Source organism: Neopsephotus bourkii, unplaced genomic scaffold (assembly GCF_033783945.1).
Source record: "Neopsephotus bourkii isolate Nb327-2 ecotype Australia unplaced genomic scaffold, CSIRO-AGI_Nbou_v1 NB_1067, whole genome shotgun sequence".
Lineage (NCBI taxonomy): Eukaryota > Metazoa > Chordata > Aves > Psittaciformes > Psittacidae > Neopsephotus > Neopsephotus bourkii.
The window spans coordinates 3886872-3909353 of record NW_026901555.1 but is presented as its reverse complement, the minus strand read 5'-3'; the positions used below and the strand labels follow the sequence as shown (position 1 = coordinate 3909353).

The window sequence follows — 22482 nt, the reverse complement described above, 5'->3', positions numbered from 1 at the left end:
CCATTTCATGTAAGCCAGTTAACTTCTTTGCCCTGGTTTTCCACTCACAAGCTAGGATGTCAAAGCCGTCCTCCTCCTGGGTGACCTGTGCTGCAGAGAGGTCCTACAGTGGGCAGATGGTTGCCACGTGGATCTGCTCTGCATGGGCACAAGCCTGGTGAGACCGCAGCAGTGATAGTGGGTGGGTTTGATGCTCGCATGTAGTTGGTGGGATGCTCTGCTGGGCCTGGGGCTCCTCATGGGGTTCTTTTGGGGATTTGAAGGGCTGCAGTGACAGCATGGGAGTGGTGCTTCTAGAGCTAGGGACTGGGAAAGGCAAACAAGCATTGAGTGGTTGGACAGAGAAGTAAAACAGGCACCCCGAGGTGGGCGAGGGCAGCAAGCGCAGGCCCTGCTCTGGCATGAGCTCAGCCCCGAGTGAAGCTACTTCATGTGGAAGTGTCCTGGGCTTCTGTTCTCCGCAGTGGAAGACGAGGGAACATGACTAACGCTGGCATTAGCAAAATACTCACGAGCACACGCTTGTGAATATATCGACCCCAGGGCACCCACTCCTGGCTTGTTTGTTTCTGCGGTCAGTTTTTATTTATACACCGGAGAGCAAACGTTAACTTTGTCCTCCTTGTCCTGTTTATGTTGGTTGTTAGCAGAAGGGAAGCCGTGCCCATGGCGGGGCTGCTCAGGAGATGTGTTCCTAAGGGTTTCCCTTTCGCGCTGGGTGTGCAGCTGGAGCAGAGAGCGCTTTCCCCGCAGTTCGAGGGGTTTGTTTCACCTTTCCTTTCCCCCGGGCTGGTTTTCCCGGGTTGGTTTTCCCGTGGCCAGCAGGGGCCGCCCTGCCCCGCTCCGCCGCTGTGCGAACGTCCCGAACGCTCCGGCGGCGTCCGAGGCTCATCCCACGGGAGCCGCCGGCCGGAGCCCCCGGTGAGACCGGGGCAGGCAGAGCAGCAAAGCACAGCGTGTCCCGGAGTGCCCCGATCTGTTGCGGGTCCTGCTGGAGGCTGGGGATGCACCTCCTTCCCCTCCAGCTGTGTGCCCCTGTGTCACATCTGGAGATGCTCAGTCCTCAGAGGCTGGGGAATGTCTGATCCATGCAACTGCGAATCCAACCTAAATAATCCACCTTTTTAGCTGGTTGTCCAAGCTTCCCAGCCATGGAAGAGGTGTTCAGCGTGCATGTTGGTGTGATCTGTCCCTTGGGATGAGCTTTTGTCCATAGCTGCTGTGTGCCTCAGCCAGTTTTCCTGCTGGACCTTGCCCGGAGCAAGAAAGGGTTCTGGGTGCTGGCAGGTGAGGAGGCAGCAGGAGCCAGGCTGCAGGGTGGGCAGCATGGACAGATTACCCCAAAATGCCTCAACTTCATGTGTGTGGCTTGTGCTGAGCGGCAGCCGCACGCTGCTCTGTGTAGGAGAGCGGGTCAGCATTCAGCCCAGCTTCTCCTTAGGTGTGTGCGGCTGAGGTGGCCTTGCTTACCCAGCCTCGGCTGCCTCCTGAGCATGGGCTGTGCTGAGGTGAGCACAGCTCTTTTGAGGTTCCATCTATGGTCCCCTCTAAGGTCTGTGGTCCCCTTTGAGCCTGTTACTGGAGCTTTCCTGGGCTTAGGACTGGGTGTCCCAAGCAGCTGGGGGTCCTCAGCTGGGAAGAGGAAGGAGATGGCAATTTCCCAGCCTGGCCATCCTTCCTGACATTTTTTCCTAGTATCTATTCAGCCCAAAAGGGCCTTTGTTGGATTATTTTCCTATCCCTTCTCAGTAGTGTCCTTTGGACCACTCTCAAGAGCCCCTCTCCCCTTGCTGGTGGTTATCAGGGTGCTGGGCAGTGTCCTGCACTGCGTTCCTCCCTGACCTGCTCCGGGCTGTTCTATTGCTCTGCCCATTGCAGGCTGTGTTAACCCCTTTGCTGCGTGCCCCCCATGAGGACACTCATGTGCACATGCGCACACCAAGTGCCTCATGCGGGCGGCAGGGTGGCCCTCGGGCACTCCACCATTCCTCGGCCATATGCAGAGAACTATTAATATCACTGGGCGTGAATGCGGCCCATTCATGGGGCGGCGCGGGGGGAGCGTGCGGTATGTGCCAGCCCTGCTCCTCCCAGCATCTGCCTGGGCAAGCGGGGTCTGTGTGGGACCAGCTGCTTTGGTCCTGCCCTCTGTGAGGCCTGCTCACAGCTCAGTGTCTCTGGGAGATTTCCTGCCTCTCTGCCCCCATGCCCTCCCCGTTCCGCTTAACACGAGGAAATGAGTGGAAATCCTCCGCTGAGCTGAGTGCTTTTTCCAGTGGCCATCCATGTGCTGGTGACTGGCTGACCCAGCTCTGCCTGTGAGCTCTGCCCTGCCCCAGCTGTGCTCCCCACGCTGGGAATGGTGCTGTGTCTTTCTGCCACTTTCCCACTTATGTGGCCAGAATGAAACATCCACCATGGCTGTGCCCTGGTAGTCAGCACCCCAAGGCTTTGCACCCATCATGTGTTTGCAGAGGGTTTGGTCACTCTTCATCCCTTTCTGTCACCCTTCCTGGGAGCTGAGGAGCTGCGCTTTGTGCATGGTGGTACTTCGTGGGGGTCAGGCCCCTCGTTCCTTGACTCCCCGGCTGCCCTCTGTAGTGGAGTGCTCAGCTTTCACTGCTCCTGTTGTAGTGACCTCCTGCTCACTGGTCTCCACTAGTGCAGATGAGCAGCCTCTGCCTGTTCTGTGGCTGACCGCAGGGGTAGCACTGGCTCTGTGCTCTCCAGCAGCAGGACCCCTGAGCCCCTGCCCACCCCTGGCCCCATCTGGCAAGAGGCTCCTTCGCACAAAGCTGTGTGAAGGCTTTCAAGTCAACAACAGCCTCATTGAGGGGCCGGTTGCACAGAGCCTGTCCCTCAAGGGGTGAGGGCTGTGGTGCATGGGGGGCCGCTGTGGGGCTGTGGTGAGGGAGCAGGGAGGCTGGTGGGAGGAGGGTCAGAAGCTTGGGGCTAGGGAAGGAAGGAAGGAGATGTGCATCAAAAGCCTCTCACACTGTGAAAACAATGGAAAAAAGCAGAGCTTTTTCCTTGTTCCTCACATGTTAGGGTGCTTGGGCAACTCTCCAAACAGTAATTTCAAGAGGAAAGCTGGTTTGTGGAATCCCTGCAACATACCTGGTCTCTTTCCTGCTTTTCTGGTCATTCCATGCCGAATTATTGCCTTTGTTCCCCTGTGCTGCATCTGTGCTCTGTGTCTGCTATCAGCTCTCTTGCCCAGTGTCCTGTAACCTCCGTCTCTCCTGCTGCCTCCTCTGCTTCTCCTTCCACACTCATGCTGGTGCTTCCTGACCTCCAGCCCTCTTGCCCCACATTTCTCTATAAACTTTGCTCCTTCAAATCCACTTTAAACATTGATTCTTTTTTTTACTCTTAGCTGCTCCATCCCAGACCCTATTACCTATCTTCACCTTCCTGCAAACAGTTTCTGGCCTGCCTCTTTTGGTGTGACATGGGTTTGGGATCCAAAAGCCAGGTTTGAGATGCGTGTGCCATGGAGAGGATCGTCCTTACCCTGTGTTGTCGGAGCAGTAACAACCGGGCCAGCAAAATACCCTGCAGCACCAGAGGGATTTTGGGGAAGTGAGGCCGGTGAGAGCAGCCTCTGTGCACCTCTCTGTGCTTTGCAGTGGCTCTCAACCCCCTTTTGCCACCTGCTTGGTTTGATGGGCAGGGAGAGCTGGGCACAGCGAGCATGTGTCTGCAACCGTCTTGGGGCTCTTCTTTGGGGGGATGCAGCTGCTCGGCGTCCCTCTGCCGGAGCCCCCAGCCCCTGCTCACAGCGCTGCGGGTGCTGCCACCGGGCTGGGAGCGGAGGGAGGGAGCGGGGCCGGGAGGCAGCGGCAAGGAGCAGCCCCGTGCCCGGCTGCGGCCGATGCGATGCGTGCGGGGACCGGCCCCTGCGCTCCCGCTCGGCTAAAGCGCGGACGGGCGGGTCCGGGGGCGGGCCCCGGGGCGGGCGGGCTCCTCGCCGCAGCCCCGCACCTGCCGCGGCCGCGCTCACACTGACAACAGCCGGAGCCGCGGCTGGCACTGCCCCGAGCGCGCCCGCGGCGGCGCCCGAACGAGGGTCCTGCATCCCCCCCCCCCTCCTCGCCGGGACGCGCGGTGTGAGGGGGCGCGCACGGCCTGAAGGTAAAGGAGCAGCGGGCGGGTAAAGGGTGAGGGCGGATTTGAGAAGGCGGCGAACCGCGAGCTGCAGCCGGGGAGGAGGAGAACCCCAGGCGGAGCTGCGGCTGGATCCCTGTCCTTCCCGGGCTGAGTCACAGCGGCGCACAGGGCAGGAATCTGCTGCTTGCAGCGGAGTCGCCAGGTTTGGGGTGTAAAGCTGCCTGTTCTGTCCGTGGCTAAGCTGTTCCCTGCCGCCACAGCCAATGCTGAACTAACGGGGGATGTGAACGGGTTGGCTGTGGGGTTGCGGCTGCCCAGGTTTTCTCAGGGCTCCTCTTCACCCTTCCTCTGGCTGGGATTGCTGACAAACCGGTGTATGAAAAAACACAGATTTGCCTCCTGATCCTGAGAGTCATCGAGGTCATGGAAAAGCTGTGTTGACGTCAGGAAGCTTCGGCTCAGGCCCTTGCGGGGGAAGGCTGGGCTTGCTTTCTGGTTTTGGAGCTGTGGGTACGTGTTTCCAGTTGATTGTCTCTTTTGGAGACCTCTGTCTTCGGTACAAACGGGCAGGTTTGCTGTGTGCGCCTGGTTTGTCACATTGTGAACTAGCACTAATCTGTCCGATCGTGCTGCCAAGGTGAGAGGCTGGGTTTTTTCAGGGGTTGTTTGATCGTGCCTAACTTAAACACCAGCTCTTTGTGCGGTTGGTTTTGTGGTTTGTATTTTGGCACGGCTCCCTGGTGCAGAGGGCAGGGAGCCGCCTCTTTTCAAGACCCTCGTACAGTTCCAGGGTGTCAGAGCACGTATCGTGATGTTATTGGCAGGAGCCTGCATTCTTTTCCACGTGCATACTTGAATTCTTATCAATGAATGTGCTTTTTGCTGTTTACATTTTCCCTGGAACACAGCGCAGGGCGGTAGCGGTGCTGCTGGAGCAGGCGCAGCAGCCCCTTGCTGCATGCGTGTGCCAGTGGGCTCCGCACCTCGCTGAGAGCTGTGCAGGGAGCGTGGCTCTGCTCAGACCCCATCAGCGCCTCCCCATTAACAATCAGCTCCCACTCTTATGCCAAAACCTCATCAATAACTTCCTTTTGTGAAAAAACAGCAAGTCCTAGTGCAGAGCAGGTATCAAACCTGGCTGAGGAGGAGGCACTCACATTCCCTTAATGTACTCGTGCTTCCTCTGAGAAATACTTTTCTAATAAAAGGCCCACTGAGTAAATCCAATCGTGCTTCTGTTAAGCATTCCTTGTCTGCGTTGCCTCAAATGTCCAAACCTGAGCCTATGCATGGAACAGGCTGCCAGCGATTTAGTTTCATAAGAGAGCAGAATATGGTTGTGCCTGGGGCACTTCAGTACTTCCCTTTTGGTTTTGTACTGATTTCAAAAAGATTTGAAGGTTCTCAAAGTCAATTGAAACCGGGTAGGGGAAGGAAAGGTTGCCCTCTCCCTGAGGGCATGGCAGAGGTTGCTGCGTGACTTTGCAGCGAAGGAACAGGCTGACAAGTTGGCTGGCACCGGGTGCTGGTGGTGGGGAGCGCTGAGGGCAGGTCAACTGGTCCTTTTGTGCTGCAGCAGCCTGGCAGGAGGGAGCTGCTGGCACCAGCACTGCCATGGCTCTGCCCTCCTGGGAACAGGGTAAATCATCCCCCAGTGGAGAGGAGAACCGGGTCTCCTTCCCTGAACTCTTCATTTCTAAGAGCCTGAGACTGATTGCCCGTTGCAGGGGTTTGCACATTTGGTTTGCCCTTTGCATGGCTCTGGAAGGGCTCTTGCATTCAGATGTATGTGGGAGGTTAATCCTCCAGTTCATGCAGTGTGCTGGAGGCAGGAAATGCTTTCTGGAGCTGTTGCTGCAGCCCTGGCCTGGGCTCCCCTCCCTGGCACAGCATGCATCCCACAGCACAGGCACCTCCTTCTGTCTCCACCAGCCTGGTGACCGAGACATTGCTCCATCCCTCTGCCCACTGGAACTGGTGGAGCAGATGGCCAGAGCCCAGGCATGACAGCTGAGCTGTTTGTTTGCATGTAAAAGGCTTTCAGGGGCAGCAAGCAGGCTGCATAGGCAGGGATGCTGTTTCTCTTGCCAAACCTCCCACCCCATGCTGTGCTGTGCCAGTCCTGCTGTGGCACTCTGAGAGGAGCATCCTGAACCGCGGGTGCTGTCGGCACTGCCTGGGGTGGGCTGAGGTGGGAGCAGAGGCACTCATAGCAGGGGAATGTCTGCGTAGGAGTCAGCTCTTCTCACCCCTCAGCCCTCCTTCACCACATGCTTTTCCAGCCCCACCACGAGGTGTGAAGGAGGTGTTTGGTCGGACATAGGCACTGGAAGAGAGGCTGTGCTGGAAAGCAGCTGGAGCCCTACTGAGGCCGGTGGCCATGGCAGAGGAGCCGTTCATTAACCTTTGTGCAGAGCTCCCGTGTGCTCTGGAGAGGACCGGCAGCACATTCCAGCAAGGCCGGGGGTCTCTCACCCGGTTAATGATTGAGCCACAATAGCCCTTCTTGTGCGAGCCTTTCTGAAAGTCACCTCTGCATAATTATATTAACTTTTCCAGGCTGCTGGGGCTGGGTGTGGGAATTTGAAGAGACAGGGTCTGTTCCTGCATTTCCAGCAAGAAATTCTTTCTTAGGCGCAGGAAGGGGCGGCTCACAGGTTTTCATTTGCTTTCTGAGTAAACTGGCACATTACTTGCCCAAGGGATTGTCAGTGGTGTGGAGCTGTGCTGGCCTCGCTCTGCTCTGCTCCGCTCCATGCTCATTCACACTGTCCCACTGGGGGTGATCCTGGCTGCTAGACCCCAGCCCACTGGGTCCCGGGGTGTCTGGCCCCCATCTCTGGTTGCTCGGCCGTGATGCCCGTCTCACCGGCCCGCTGCTCTTCCCTCTGTTGCTCTGTTAATCATTGACAGGGTTGCCGTGCCACATGGGCACGCTGGCCCAGCGCGCAGCGGCGGAGCTGTTTGTTGAGCTGGTGGAGGATCCCTTATCAGAAAAGGGCACTTGTCACCCAGTGCCAGTTACAGGCGGAGTTAATGTTAACGGCTGGCGCTGGGAACGGGCCTTAACAGTGCAGCAGCTTGAGGGACCTTCCCCATGGGCTCAGCTATCTTGTGTCCTGCTGCACGGAGGCACACATCCAGCTTGAGTCCCTTGTGCTGTCCCATGGCCGTGCTCAGCTGTCCCCTTCTGCGGCTTCCCCAGGGTCCATTCTGCTGAGATGTCCTGGTCTGTGTCATAGGTTGCTGTTACTGGTCAGGGGGCTGCCAAAACCCCTTGGCCAGGCTGCGTTTTAGTGTCACACCCCATGCATGTGAGATGCAGCTGAGGTGCTAGCTGGGTCCTGGACCCTCTTTGAGCTGAGTCCAGCAATAGCGTGGGGCTTGGAACCTAAGCCAGGCAGAAGATACTCACTGCTGTGGCTGTGATTGTGGTGCTTGGAGCAGGGAAGGTGGTGGGATCATCATTGGGATGGATGTAATGACTACCACTCAATGACCTGTGTGTGGGGGAACAGCAAGGGGGCAGCAGCAGAAGAGGGGGTCCCTGCTCTGCCCCCCCCATGCTTCCTGCCTTAGAGGAACTCAGGCAGCGATGTGCTGTGTCACAGCCTGGTGTACCACAGGCGGGGACAAGCCTTCATCAGGGTGTGTTTGTGCTCTGCCATTTCTTTGCCCCCCATCTGTCCAATGTGACGAGTGAGAGTGCCTGGGCTGCCAGAGCAGTCAGCATCATTCCCAGGACAGCCAGCTCCCGGTGCAGACCAGAGGGCAGCACAGTCCTGGGGTGAACATTTGGATTTCCATGGACCCTTCAGCCATGCAGACATGCGCTGGTGGCAGTGGGAGGGGGTGCTTCTGACCCACATCTGTGTCACTGCTCAAGTACAATCCATTTGCAAATCTCCGTTATGGATTTCTATTCTCTTTCTCCCCACCATGAATTTTACAGGAATATTTTTGCTGCTGTCAAGGGCACAAGTTCAGTGTCTGAATGCTCTTTTGTCTGGTGCAGCACAGAGGAGTCACATTCTCTCCCCATTCCTTCTAGGAATGGCAACAAAACGCTTCCACCGCACCCCTTGCTGGGTGCTGCTGCATGATTTGGGGGGGAATGAGGTCAGACCAATGGCCCCCAGCTGGAAACAGGGTGATGGTAGAGCCAGGGCAATAAACCTGCAGGCGTGGAAGGACCTGTCTTTGAGCTGCAAGGCTCTTGTATGATTGTGGGGTGTGCATGAGGGACTCAGGGACCCATGCCTGCAGAGTTGGGTGGCTGGCAGCCAGCGGCTCAGCCTCGGGCTGGGGGAGGACAAGAGAGCAAGAGTTTAAATTAAAAAGGAAGGAAGAAAAGGAAAGGACCAAACAGGAGGATGCTCTGCTGTGAGCACTAGGCTAAAGACTTGGCTTGAGACAGTGGGTCAGGCTGGGGAGGGAGGTGGAGTGGTTCTGGGGCTGCAGACTACTGAACTGCAGCTGGGGGGGGAGTTCATTCCCTCTGCTGCTCGCAGTGAAGCTGTAAATGGCCACGGGCGGTGGAAGACAGTGGTGTCATGAGGCTGAGTGATGCTGATGGTCAGCCATGACTCAGAGAGCACTTGACCTTGTTTCATCAGTGTCATTGGGCAAGAACGGGATGATGGGCTGTCAGGGCTGGCGTTCCAGCTGTGTTTTCCAATGCAGAGAATTGCCCTGTTGTTGCTGGACACCTTCCTTATGAGTGTTGGTTTCATGGGCTGCAGCAAGCCCCTCATGGTTTATCCCCTCCCTTTTGCTTCATTCAGCATCCTTGTGCCCATCTCTAAATCTCTTTGCCTTCTGTCAGAAATGTTGCTTGTTCTGATCTTTTGTTGGTAGTTTGGAGCAGGGAATGTTTCTTGACAGGCAGCTAAATGTCCTCATTAGTTTCTGTGGTGCATAAACCTCTGTTGTGGGGTGTATCCCAGGCACAATACAGTGGTGGGAGCACCAAGGACTTTGTCCAGCAGACATTACTGCAGACTTCAGCTGCTGGGAACGTCCATCCTTGACTGATGGATCTGCTGCATGGATTGCTCTTCCTTAACACTTTCCATGTGGTCGTCTCCACAGGTTTTAGGGACCAAAATGATCCCTGGATTTGCTTGCACAGCTTGTCTTATCAGAACCAGAGAAGCAACACAACCTGTTGGGTCCTGCTTGGCTACTGCAGAAGCATCCTTATGATATGAGCTCTCTGAAGCACTTGTTACAGCTCTGCAGGATGAATGCCAGCTTGTGCAGGCTCTTCTCCTGCAGGGACCAGGGCTGTTCGCACTGGGCACCTGTATGCACCAGGCAAAACATCATGGACTGGGCAGAAATTGCCTCTGTTTTCGGGAGGCAGGCGTGATCTCCTGCTGAACCCTTGACCTATGCTCCGGATGGACACTTGCTTTCCAGCCAAGTGGCAGCTGAGCCCGCTGCTTTCCTTTCCCACGCCCGGGCCCTGCGCACACCTCTGCAGCACAGCTTTTCCATCGCTGCTGCTGGTCAGCGAGAAAAAACACTAACAAGCATTTTAGGCATTTTGCAGCACCAGCTGAATTGTATCAGGGTACTTTGTGCATCTGGGTCTTAAAGCCCTGAGTGTACGTTTTTTAAGGGTCATGGTTAGGAAGGCGTTGTGGTCTGGTGACAAAGGAAGAGCTTTTGTGAATGCAGGGGGCTAGGCTGTGCTCTTGGCTTTGCTCCTGACTTCGCTTCAGGAGAGGTTTTCTCCTCTGTAGAAGAGAGATAATGGGGTTATATATTGTGACTTGTGACTGCAGGGGGGCACTGCTGAATCTTGACACCAAGTTTGTTTAATGGTCCTGCCCCGTTGCTGATCTCTCCAGCAGTGCCTGTGCTCTTGGCAGTGCCATGGAGGGCTCTCTGATGATGCTCCATGTGCTGTGGTGCTGCTTCAGGTCCTGGGAAGGACTGCGGAGGGAGAGCTCTCCTTTTCCTGTGCTGGGTGGTTTGCACTGGAGCCTCCTTGTTTTGAGACAGCTGCCCCTCTGTGTCTGGGATTTCCTGGATTTCTCCTTTCTTGTGTGTTGTGTAGGGACGTTGATATGAAACCAGCGTTTGCACTTCCCATGCCCGTGTGTGTCACTTTACTCCCCGGTGGGAGCAGAGGCAGTGCTGTGCAGGGAGCTGCTGGGTTGGGGGGTCCTGTTGCCAGGGTAGGGGGTCTAGTTTGGGAAGCGCCGCTTTGCCTTCCTCATTGCTGCTTTCTAATGGCAGTTTCCACGCGGGAACCCTGTCCCTGTGCTTTGCAGGAAGCTTGGGAACTGCATTTCTAGCTGCAGAGCAGCATGGCACAGCTCCTTAGGGCACATTGTAGGGGAGGTAGGACTAACGTGCTCTTGGAGACAGGCTGGGGTAGGAGGTGGGTGCAGGTGCAGCCGCTGTCCTGGTCTCTTCACCTGTGTGGGGTGGTGCAGGACCTTTAGTAATGCAAACAGCCGTGTGAAGTCCTCCTCTGCCCAGCAGTGTTGGGAGCGGAGCCTGCATTTATGCAAAATTAAGAGTGGGTGCCAGGTTATGAGCCTGTTTTCAGGGTCTGGTGCTGTCCTTATCAGAGAGTTTGCATTTGGATTATGGGTTTTGGACCATTTTTGCTCAAGGCCTGATGATGCTGCAAGGACACAGGGACCTCTGGCAGGAGGCTTCTCTTGCATCACCAATCCAGAGCATGGGAACTTGTTGGAATTCCCTGAGGGCCTGAGGCATGGGCATGGCAGTTTGCAGCAGGGACTGAAAGGGTTAAAGCTGCTTTGCAGTGTGATTTAACAGGAAAAAAAAAAAAAAGGGAAAAAAAGAAAGCCATTTCCTTCATGTCCAGAGACAGTTTATTTTCTGGGCATTCTTCAGGACTCAGGGAGGTGCCTTTTCTTTAAGGCATTTCCTGTAAGCAAGTTTATATTTGGACTGGGGTGGGTGGGGAGAGGAGGTGGGTTCTGGGGAGGGGTCCAGCAGCCTGAGCCGAGTGACCTCAGCTTTTGGCTCCTTGTCCTAAATTGTTGGAGGTGGCAGCTATGGGAGCAGTGGCCATGGGATCGGGTGAGGGATGAGGAGCGGGGTCCTGAGGGGCTCAGCTGTGTGCATGGGTGTCAGGGACCCCAAACACCCCTTTGCACAGGTGGGTCAGAGCAAGCAGGAGGGTGTGAAGCTGTCGGTGCTCTGGAAGTAGAGTTGTTGTTAGGATTCGGGTCAGCCTCACTGCTGTGGGAGTTCACATTGTGCTGGGTCAGAGCAGCTGCCTTGGGCTTGGAGCTGATCTTCCCTATTGTTGCTTCTCCTTGCTAAGTACTGACCCACTAAGACACCAATATGTCCTTGTCTAATGTCTGTAGGGTTTTCAGGTTAGCACTAGGAATTTAAGGAGCAGGCAGGTTTATCATCACCGTAGTTCTGCACTGCAAACACCAGAAAATAGCTGGCTTTCTTTGCCCAAGAAGCAGTCAATGCCAGGAGAAGGTGATCTGTCATCCCTTTCTGCTCTTCCAGGCCATCCCTTCCATCACCTTTAAGATGATGAAGATTAAGTGCTGCTGGACCCCAAATTCTGACCTCTGTCTAAATCTATTCTTTCCCCCAGGATAGCTTTTATTTCATTTAAAACAAACCCAATAAAGCAAACATGGTAAAATATGAGATCATCAAAACTTACTGTGCTCCCAATGTCCTTAGTGCAGATTTAACTCTTTTCCTGTTGATACTTCATCAGACCTTAGTTCTTGTGCAGGGTTCTTGGAGGCGGCAGGCCCCTGGGTGAGACGCAGCAGGCTGGGCTCACCTCCGCTGTTGCTCAGGCAATTCTCCCCTTGTTCCCCATGCCAAGTTTTTTCTCCCCCATTTTGTTTTCTTTTTATTAGTGTGATTTCCTAACATCGGAAGAAGCGAGTTATGAAACTGGAGTTATCCAAACACGTCTTGTTTGAAGATAGCGTTTCATCCAGCAGATGCAGCTTCCTGCTTTGTAAATGGCTTTCATTGTTTCGCATTGGCTCCTGGCCCTGATTCTGCCGGGGCCATGGGTAGTTCTGCTCAGCTCTGGCAACCCTGGGAGTGGTGGTCCCAGCCATGACTTGCTGCTGGCTGTGAGGTGGTGTGAGAGGCTGAACTGGGAACACTGGTGTGCTGTAGGCAGCATCCAAAAGCATTTGGGAGTCTCGTTGGATGCTCAGGGTTTACCAGTATGTGTCCACTCTTCCAACAAGACTGTCTGAAGAGGCTAGTTGGTGCCATTTCTGCTTGATCACACCCTGAGTGTGTGCCTCACATAGCCCCCTTGCTGACGGCTGCCCATGGGATGTCATCTGTTGAACGGGATTTAGCCCATGGGGCCTGTGACCTGATGCCTGCTGTTGAAACGGGGCTGACACACAGCATGGAGAGCAGCTGCAAAACTCAACACTGTTATCAGCACAGCTCTGCCAGAGCTCGGCTGCAAACCAGGCTCGTGCTGTGCTGGGTGATGTACCAAGATAGCCACCGGTTGAATGGTTGACACCCAGATTGCAGAAGAGGAAGGAACCAGGGAAGAGAGGGCAAATAAAGTAAGGTGGTTATGAGGATTATTGCCAGCACAAAAGAAGCTGTGTAAGTTTTAAACCTTTCTCAGGTACCGCAGGGAAAGGGGGGTTTGGAGATGCATTCGTGCATGCTGCCAAGGAAGAGAGCTGTGGCTGCAGCTGCGATGTCCTGGCCATGACTTGTGTAGTCATCAGGCATGGGTATTCCTTGCAGTGGTGCAGGATGTTTCTGCCAAATGTGATATGGAAAACATTGGAAAGGATTAAAGTGATTTTGTTTAAAGATCATAGAATGGTTTGGGTTGGAAGGCACCTTAAAGCTCATCCAGCTCCAACCCCTGCACAGGCAGGGACACCTTCCACTATAGCAGCTTGCTCCAGGCCCCTGTGTCCAACCTGGCCTTGAGTACTGCCAGGGATGGGGCAGCCACAGCTTCTCTGGGCACCCTGTGCCAGCGCCTCAGCACACTCATAGGAAAGAATTTCTTCCTAAAGTATAACCTAATTTTCCCCTCTCAGTTTAAAGAGGGTAGATTTATCCTCTTTAAAACAAGATGTTTGTTTATCACCTGGAATCAGGGGCATGAGGCTGTGTTTGCTGGGAAGCCATCAAGCCCATGGTCAGTTACCTGCCATGAAGGAACAGGAGGAAGAAGAGCCTTCAGAGCACATGATGCTCTGTGTTTGCTCAGAACCACTTAATATGGGGCAGTGTGAGCAATGCCAAAGCCTTCCCTGTGTCACTGGAAAGGATTTGGCTTTGGCGGTGTGTGTGCCCCAGCCTTTTTCCCCTTAGGCTCTGCATCTGTCAGGTTTCTTTGGCTACAACCGCTGCAGACTGCTGTTGGTCAGATTTATAGCTCTACAAGCACTCATACCGGGACCATGTCTCTTTGGTAACTGGAAAAGTGCCAGCTGATTGGTAGCTCTGATTTTAAGCCTTTGATCTGGAAAGCAAATAAAGAATGCATTGATTTTTCATAGCAAATAGGAAATGTGGCTGAAGAAAAGGCTGATCTGCTGCTTGAATGGCTGCTATACATATGCCAGATGTGTTTATTGGTGAAACAGGAGACTGGTCTTACTTCCCACTCCTGCCTGCTAAGATGGGTGCTGGGTGAAATCTGTTTTGATATTAAAAAGCTGGAAGCTTTGCAGCACAGATGTGTGTGCTGGGGCGGGGAGAGCATCTGTCCCCCATCCCCTTCACTGGTACAGTCACCGTGTTTGCTGTTCTCTGAGATCACCCCATTATGAAAACAAACCTGCACTGCTGGGTTTATTAATTCTCTAAAGTATGTTTTTTGTTCTGCCTTTTGGAGATGTGAGACATGGTCCCCAGCGTGAGGACACCTCCCCTGGGAGGCAAGTGCCTTTCCATCCTTCCTAGTTTAGGCTCCCTGGTTGTGGGGCAGCACAATGGTGTCCATGCGAGGTGGCTGGGGTGCCTCCCAAAAACCATCTGGTTCCTCCGCAGACGGCTTGGCCCTGGGAGCACCATATCATAGAGAGCTTTTGAGAGAGAAGAGCTGCAGGTGCTGATCTAGTGCTCCTCCCTGTCTGCTTGCAGCCACAGGTAGGAGTGAATCCTGGTCTGCGTGGTCCTCTGCTCTTCCATGGCTCTCTTCTGAGTGTCTCCCTAACTTGAATGACACTGAGATGAAGCCAGAGGTCTTCCTGCAGCTGAACTGCTTGGGGGATGATGTGTCTGTGTCTGTGAGGTGCATGTGTTGTTCCCTGTTCTGTCCTCCCTAACCAGTTCCCAGGTGCTGGGAGAGATCCCTGTGGTGGTGGCAGGACACATAGTGTGGTATTAAAGGAGTGATCAAGAAGGAGGAAAGTTGGAGTTTGCTGGTAAGCTAAAGGTTTTGTGCCTCATGCTCCATGCCGTGGCCACAGGGATGCTCTTAGCTGTGACCTTGCTATAAAGCGGTGCAGGCAGGGACTTGACTGAAGGCGGGTTTTTGGTGGACTGCCTTTCTCTGTCAATGGAGCCTGTTTGGAGAGGAGCTGGGTGTGCCCCAGACCTCTTCCTCCAGTGCAGGAAGCGGTTGCAGGGGTCACGCTGTCCCTGGAGCTCGGACACAGCCATCCTGTGGCAGCGATGCCGGCAGTGGCTTGCCTCTCTTGGTTCTCTGCTCCACGGCATTCCCACCTGCTCCAGAAGCAGGGATTCATTCTGATGGAGTTTACTTTTCGCACTGGTGAAGCGTGGTTCTGTCGGTGTTCTGATGGGGTGGGAAGCCGCTGATGTTTTCCCATTAATTAAGCTCTGCAGAGCTGCTGCCGGAAGCGGCGCCAAGCACTTGGAGAGCTCTGCGCGCTGACGTTTTTCCTTCCTGCCCCCTTCCCCGAGCGAGCCTTTTCCTCTGCGATGGCAGCCCCTAACTCAGCCTCTTCCGCCCTCCTCCCGTGGAGCTGCACTTTGGGGTGGCACCGCTCGTTTTGGGGTGGTGGGCTTAGGTCCCACAGGCAGTGTCCTGCAAAAGGAGTCCACGGCTTGCCACAGTGGTCAGAGAAGGCAGGGGTAGTGAAGTCGGAAGTCTCTGTGGTTAGTATATGATGGGGTTCACTGGCATTTTATCTCTTGTCTCAATGAAGAGGAGGAAAACACAATTAAGGACTTGTCTTGGCGAGGCCAGCCCTACCCGAGTGCCCAACTCTGGATCAGGATGGGACCTGAAGCATCTTGAGATCCCAATGTCCTTACTGTAGAATTCTCTTGGAATTCAGTCCTTGGAATTCTCTCTGGCTGTGCTGGCAGAGCTGGTCACCTGCCCAACTGCTTCAGCTGGAGAAGTTACCTGCTCTCTGGTGCTATATGTACTCCTTAAACAGGAGCTTTGCTCCTAAATGGCTCCTGGCAGCATGGGGATGGCATGGATAAATATATAACCTGATGTTCCACAAGTCTGTGTTTTGCAGATTGTTGCAGCACTCTTGTGTCTTGGCCAGGCTTCTGAGCCCATCTGGGTACTGAATGATGGGCTAGTGGCTTTGACATGCTGATGTTGCTCCCCTTTTGCCCATCTCCAGCTTTGCCTGGGGCACTGAACTTACTATTTTCTTGGACTAAAGCAAGGTACAGCCTGTCTGGGATGGGGCTGGCTAGGGACCAGCTGTGGTGGCTGGAGGGCTGGTGCTGCTTGCCCCTTGAAGATGCTGAGGTTGCCCAGGACCGCTGGTGCTCTAGGCTAGCCCTTTGAAAAGGGGTGGGAATAGAGACTTTCACAGCCTGCCATTTCCAAGCAGCTCAGCGCTCAGTTATTCTAATCACTTGTGAAAGCTGAGTGTTAATTAAGGGCTTTGAGTTCCTTCAGAAAACATGCACGTGTGAGTCAAAAATTAGCGACTCAAAAATAGACACAGATGAGTTTCAGAAGGATGTGAGCTGATTGATTTACCACAGATGACGTTAGCCAGCAGCTCTAAGGTAGAAGTTTTCTGAGGCAAAGGTTTCCTTAGAAACATCAACAGGAGAACTGCTGCACACTAGCGAGGCTGAAAGGTAATGCTTGCTTGAGAAGAGACAAGCACTTTAAAGCCTTGTTCTGAAGGATGCAAAGATGACTGCTGGGGAAGTTCACTTGTGTAAGATACTGCTCTGCCAAGCACCTGAGTATGGGGCCCAGCCATGGGGTGCGCAGCCCCTGAGATGCAGTGACAGGGTACAATGCTCACCCTGCAATATGTGGTTGTAGGGGCTTCAAGCTCTATGGAGGGCTCTTCCCGCCTGGCTTCCTGCTATTCAAGGAGACCCAGCTGAGCACTGTGACAGCCTTTGCTTTGGTCCTTCTGCCCTGAAACAGTGGCCACTGCAGCAGAGTTGAAGTTTCCTCCATATATGATTGCAGGTGGATATTTCAGTGTGACAGTCTTCAGGACAAAGTTCTCTCAATGTAACCTGGAAAGCATCAGACTCAGGCTGGGGTCTTCATCAGCCCTGTGCCAGTCACGAGGGGAAATGGTGTCCCAGTAGCAGCAGACTCGTCCTCATTGTCTCTGGCTGTGAGCACAAGTGGGACCATTGTGCTGCTGGGGCCATACTCAGGCAGGGAAGAAAACTCTGAGTAGGTCTTGCTGTGACAAATCTTTTACTTACACAGGGGCTTTCACAAGAAAGGGAAACTGGAAAAAACATGTCTGTTCCTGCCAAAAAGCACTGCTCTGCCAGTAACTGGCCTCTGTTTTCTAGTGCTGCTCCTCTAAATAGTTGGTGTGTTGAATTAGGGCTTCCTGCTGTCCTCTAACCCATGGGCTTCTCCTTGCCCTGACCCTAGGGAGGTCTTCCTCTGCTTCTGACCTTGCTGTCTGCAGCCACAGCACTGACTCCAGTGTGTTCAGCATTATAACTTCCCTTGAGCTGTGCAGGGCGGTGTGAGCTCATGTGCTTGTGCATCCCTAGGAAGGCTGGGAAGTACTTGGTTTGTTAATAGAAAACTGAAGAGAGAGCAATTTTAACCATCTCAGAGAAGTGTTTTGTAATACTTACAGCACAGGTCTAGGTTTCAGGGCTATCCTTCGGCTATGGACCAGTCCAGTTCCCTCTGTGCATCCTCAGATCCTCCTCCTGCTGAAATGTGAACAGGCTCTTTGGCCATGTGCCACAAGGCTTTGCTTGCTTCAGCTCCTCAGAAAATGCCATGTTATACATAAAGGGCCATGTTTTAAGCTGTGTCTTGGTTGTGTCTGTGGGGGTGGCTGGCAGAGATGGCTGTGCTGGCTGCTCTGGTGGGAGAGAACAGATGGGTCCAAGCCAGGTAAACCAAGTCTGCCATTCCCATGGTTTGTCTTCCATTGGGATTCAGCATCTTGACTGTCAGGCCAGCGTATGAGCCTGTGACATCGCTTGAGGCCAGGTTTTGCATCCTGTTTTGTAATATTCCCTGACGTTCCCCACATTCCTGGCAAGGAGACTTCTGTATTTTTTTGAAATGTTCCTTTGTCTCTTTGCAGAAGTGTGACATCCTTTAAAAGTACTTCTCAAAGAGTCTGTTGGCCTGCTCTCTCCAGCAGCTCCTGTTAACTTCATCAAAAGGAACCCTTGAGCTTCCACTCCAGCCCCAACACTGTCTCCTTCCAGTGGGAAGGGGAAAGGAGAGAGAGGAAGGACCGTAGGCTTTGCTCAGGTCACCTCCGTAAGCCTCAGGTCCATGCTATCTGGTTTCACCCTTGTCCTCAGGTTTTGCTCTGACCTCCAGGTTTTTGTGATGATTATGGGCCCATTAGCTGTGCCTGGACAGCACAGTCTGGAGGGTCCTGGCTTCAGAGGAGAGCTTTGGAGAAGGCAGAAGCCACCACAGTGGTCTTTGGGTTGGTGTCCTGCCTCTAGCAATGGCCTCTTCTGTCCTACCTACCAGGGTGTAAGGAGGCAAGCTGAGGCTTGGGTGGGATATTTTGCAGTGCTGAATCCCTCGGTAGAGGATGAGAAACCTATCATGTTTGCCATGACAAATTGGTAACACGGTGAGAAAGGAATAACCTGGTGTTGAAGCCCATGGTGTGACCTAGTGGAGGGTTGGACTGGAATCAGTACAGCTTGTTACCAGCTACATCAGGATGTGTTGGATGAGCACGTTAGCCCTCCTTCTAGCCAGATGTCAGAGACTGGGAGAAGACCAGCTGGAGAAGGAGATGCACTAAGCCAACACACAGGTCCCCATTCTGGGTGTTCTCCTGATGCTGGGGCCCCCTTCCATCACTTCCCTGGGCAGCAGCTCCCCAGGGCATGCAGGCAGCCCTCGGATGGGCTGTGCCATCTCCCCCTTTCTCCCACAGGTGAAGGGGACAATGGTACCAGGATCTCCTTTGTGCCCCAGAAGGAGCTGTAGGTTCAGGGACCCCCTCAGCCTCCTACCCTGGGCAGCATTTCAGTTTGCTCAGGATGAGGGGATGCTTGGCTGCCTTTCCTGTCACTTTGGAGCCAGCAAAGTTGCTCTTCTCCCTTCTCACCCACCTACAGATGTTGGCTCACTGGAGACCCTGGAGGCAGCTGCTGCTCTTTTGCTGCATCTGGAAATTACAGTCTGGTTTCCTTCTGTGATGCCATGGTAGCATTAATGACAGAAAGGCCTGGCCAGGGGGAGTGATGGAAGAGGCTTTTCCTGAGGAGAAGTGGACCAAAATTCCCATTGCAGTGGGCAGGACATGTGTATGGCACCCTCCTGTGCCTCCCTGCACACTTCTGAGTGACCTGGTTCCAATGCTGCCATGGGTATGGGTGGCACGTGTCCCCTTGGAGAGCCAGTCTCACCCACCAGCATCTCCAGCAGCCACCTGCACCATCACCGGGGTTTGGTGTCTGCTGCCATGTGTGCACGGAAAGGTCTTTTTCACTGTGAAATACAGTGGTGGTTATTATTTGTTATCAGCTGGCTAAATCCACTGCTGGCTTTCAGCTTCTTTGCAAGGGAAGCACTTTCTTTCAGTCCCAAGAGGATCAAAGACCTCTTGGTTCTGGGATTTTATTAACTTCCTATGTCAAAATAGCTTTTTGGGATCCCTGAGCAGCTTTAGTGGGGTGTGTGTTGTGAGCTGGACCGGGCAGCCACCAAGGCACCCTCAGCTGAGGCACGCAGCCGGGCAGCAGCACTGTTGTCTCTGAGGCCCTGCACTTCCCTGCATTGCTGGGATGTGAGATCACATTTGGAAGTGGCTCTTGACTCCTCCTGCGTTGGTGGAAATGGTGCACATGGTGGCTGGTAACGTGGATGGCCGCTGAGACGCTCCCCATCTGCGAGGCGATGGCTGCTGGCAGCCGGGCGCCCTCGCTGTCATGCGTGCGGGTGTTTTCAGGCTGCTCCTCTCCAAGGTTTGCTTGCAGATGTATTTACCGACCCTCTCCTCTCAGCTGTCCCCTTCTGCACTTTGGACCTGGGATCTCCCCTGCCAGGTTCCTCTCAGCTGAGGGGATCTCACAGCTCGTTCTGTAAGCTGTTTATGCCAAAAAGCATTGACTCACGGAAGTGCAGTTGCAGAGAATGTGCTTTTCATTATGGAGATTAATTCCATGTCAACCAGAACCTTCTCACTTGGACTGTGCTCTTTCCTCTGCCTTGGTCTGCCTGAAAAGGTCAGTCGAATCCTGCCTGCGTGGAGGGAAGGAACACTCCCGGGCAAGGCAAAGCACTGATTCTACTTTCTGCTAATTCATTAGAATTAGTATTCATTAGAACGTAGAAAGAGCATGAATTAGTAGAAAGTCAGGCAATCAAGTCTAGGTATCTTGGATAGCAGGTGCTCATGTTACTGTCCTTGAACCATCTTCCAAAGCTTTTGGTCCTCTGGTGTTCTGAGGCACTGAGAAATTGCTGGTGGTGCCTTTGCTTTCGCAGTCTGCCATCTCCTGTGCATGGGAAAGGCTGCATTCACGTGTGCTGTGAGCGGTGTCAGCTCTGCACTCCGCAAACAGCCAGCCAAGAGGAGCCCTGAAGCTGAGGTTTATGGTCACTGCTTTGGCTAATCAACATCTGACGGGATGAGAAAGGGGGTTTTGGTAGTATCCATCACTCCCCTCCCATTGGTCCTGCTTCCAGCTCCCTTTTGCCAGCAAAATGCAGCCTTGTGGGAAGTTTCACACTTGAGCATCTCAGTACCTAATTTTCCCACTTGCAGTTGAAAGCCACAACCCACCTGGCTGGAACTGGCATCCTGGTGGTGGCCAGGGCAAGCCATGGGCCACGACAAGGGCGGGAATGCCCCAACCACAGGCACCGCTGCTCAGGAGGGGGACTCAGTCCCATCCTGCCGCTCGGGCAGGGCTTACGGAGAGCTGGAAACAGTTAAGCAGCGTGCCTGCGTGCTTGTGCGCTCTCGGGCTTCCTCCCGCTCTCCCCACCAGCTCCCACCCCCGCTGTTCCGACAGTTCAGCCCTTTGCGCGGCCGGGGATGTCCTGTTTGCTGCGAATGAGAAGCTGGATGGTTGTCCCTGCGGGCAGGGTCAGAGAGGGCAGGTTTGATTAGCTGGGTACAGCCGGGCTGCACGGAAAAATCAGAGCTCTCCAGCTGACTGCCTGTGGGAAGGTCTTTGGCCGGGAGCGCTCTCGCCTCCGTGGACGGTGCCTGGGGTGGGGGATCGAGGAGGGCAGTTGTCATGCTGATATTTTTCTCTGCATTTAATCCACGTTTTCCAATGAACAAAGCCAGGATTAACAGCTTCTGCCATGGTGAGTCTGCTTGTGTCCCAGCTTTGTATGCGTATCAGGAGGCTTCAGCCAGCCAGCGCGTTCTCAGGGGAGACGGGAAAGTCTGTAAAATGACCTCTTTTTTCTTGTTGGAGATTTCTTGAGAACAGTGTTTCCTTTGCAGCAAGTTCAGTTTGCTTTGGCTGTTGTGCAGCAGGGTGAAGGAAGGGTTAGGGGGTGTAATTTGTTTTGTTGTTAAGTTTCTTTTCCTTTTCTTGAAAAACAGACCAGACTTTCCTTTACCTTTGTTTTTACTTCCTTGCAATGATCTGTAGCTCCAGCCCTGACAGAAGCATTGCCTGCTTGGAGAGGGGCTGCAGCGGGGCACGCTCGGAGCCCTGAGCCCCTGCCTGCAGTACAGCACTGCTGGCATTGAGTGTGCGGCAGTGCGTGGTAGGAAGGAGAAGGGAAATGGATGCGGCAAAGTACAGGCTGGGTTCAGTTGCATTGTGTGTGGCTTTTCTTTCAAGCCCCTCTTCTCCCCGCTTAAGATGCAGAAGGCGTAAGAGATCTGCAGCCTTTTTAATATTTGGGCTTATTTCTCACAGAGTCAGCCAAGCCACTGAAAGCGTGGTGGCCGCACGGCATGCCAGCTCCTCCTAATCTTTGGTTGTTTCCTGAGCTCAAGCCAAAATGCCTTTCCATGAGCCTGACCCCTGCCTCCTGCCAGGCAGCAAGGGTGACTGGGGTGGCAGCCGGCACTGCTGGGGAGTCACGGAGCAGGGTGATGGCGGTGCCAGCCGTGCCCAGGATGTGGCATTGCCTGCCGATGCTGAGTTACTTAAAAGCAGTTATAAGTGAGAGGAAACGAGGGCATGGGGAGGAAGGGAGGGAGCTTCAGGGCTGTGAAGGGCAAACTGCTGGATGGGGAGGACAGTGCTCCCCAGGAGCTCCTGGCTGCTGCTCTGTGAGCAGTGTGGGAGCAGTGCTGTGGGTGCAGCAGAAGGGACTTGTGCCTTCATACTGAGCCCTTCAGCGGTAGGAGAGATCCCATGGGCAGGGTGCAAGTCCTGCCCCAGTGTACACAGACCTGTGTTTGCAGGAGAAATGTTACTTGTTGGCTTTTATCAACTTAGGTCTTGGGGTTCTTTTTGTTGTTGTTTTATGCCTTGATTGTCGTTATCTCCGGAAGGACTGCAGGGAGATGTCCCCATCGGGGAGGAGGCTCTGTGCAGAGCACGAGGGCTGTTCTATAAATGTACCTTCAGTGTGCTCTTTGCAGGTACTGTGGTCACCTGCACACACAGGACTTTGTGTTGTTAAAACCCAGGGTTTGGCAGAGGTCTTTCTGACATGGGATGGGATTTTCACACATTTGATGGTGAGTGTGTGCAGGTGTCAGTGCAGAAGTGCTGAGCACCTTTGCTCACACAGCTCCCCTGACCAGCTGCAGATGCAGGGACCGAGATAGAGCCTGACCAAATCAAATGCCAGTATGCCATCCTGGAATTGGATGGGTTTATAATTCTGTACAGCATGGAAAAAGCTGCAGAAAGACCACAAGGAAATGCTGCCCCATGGAGTTCCTCTGGTAACATACACCTGCGTGTATTCTAAGTAGATGCATAAATGTAGGAGGAAATTCCCTTATGTATTAACCAAGTCATTATTTAAGCAAGTCTAGATTTAAAAGTAGGAGCTGAGGATAG

General features: G+C 53.9%; 1 protein-coding gene and 1 long non-coding RNA gene across 5 annotated transcripts in view; both read left to right on the top strand.

Moving 5' to 3' along the window:
* LOC133216902 (uncharacterized) overlaps positions 1 to 22482 on the top strand; it is a 448875-nt gene that overhangs the window by 321132 nt on the left and 105261 nt on the right. The gene's annotated exons all lie outside the window — the stretch shown is intronic.
* Positions 1 to 22482, top strand: part of STARD8 (StAR related lipid transfer domain containing 8) — a 64942-nt gene that overhangs the window by 21040 nt on the left and 21420 nt on the right. Inside the window, exon 1 of one of the 4 annotated variants that reach the window (XM_061361972.1) lies at positions 20414 to 20815. The exons of the other annotated variants lie outside the window; for them this stretch is intronic. Within the exon in view, the coding sequence (XP_061217956.1) occupies positions 20743 to 20815 (73 nt within the window). The 5' untranslated portion in view covers positions 20414 to 20742. Of the gene's footprint in view, positions 1 to 20413; positions 20816 to 22482 lie in introns of those variants that run through there. 4 annotated transcript variants of the gene reach the window in all.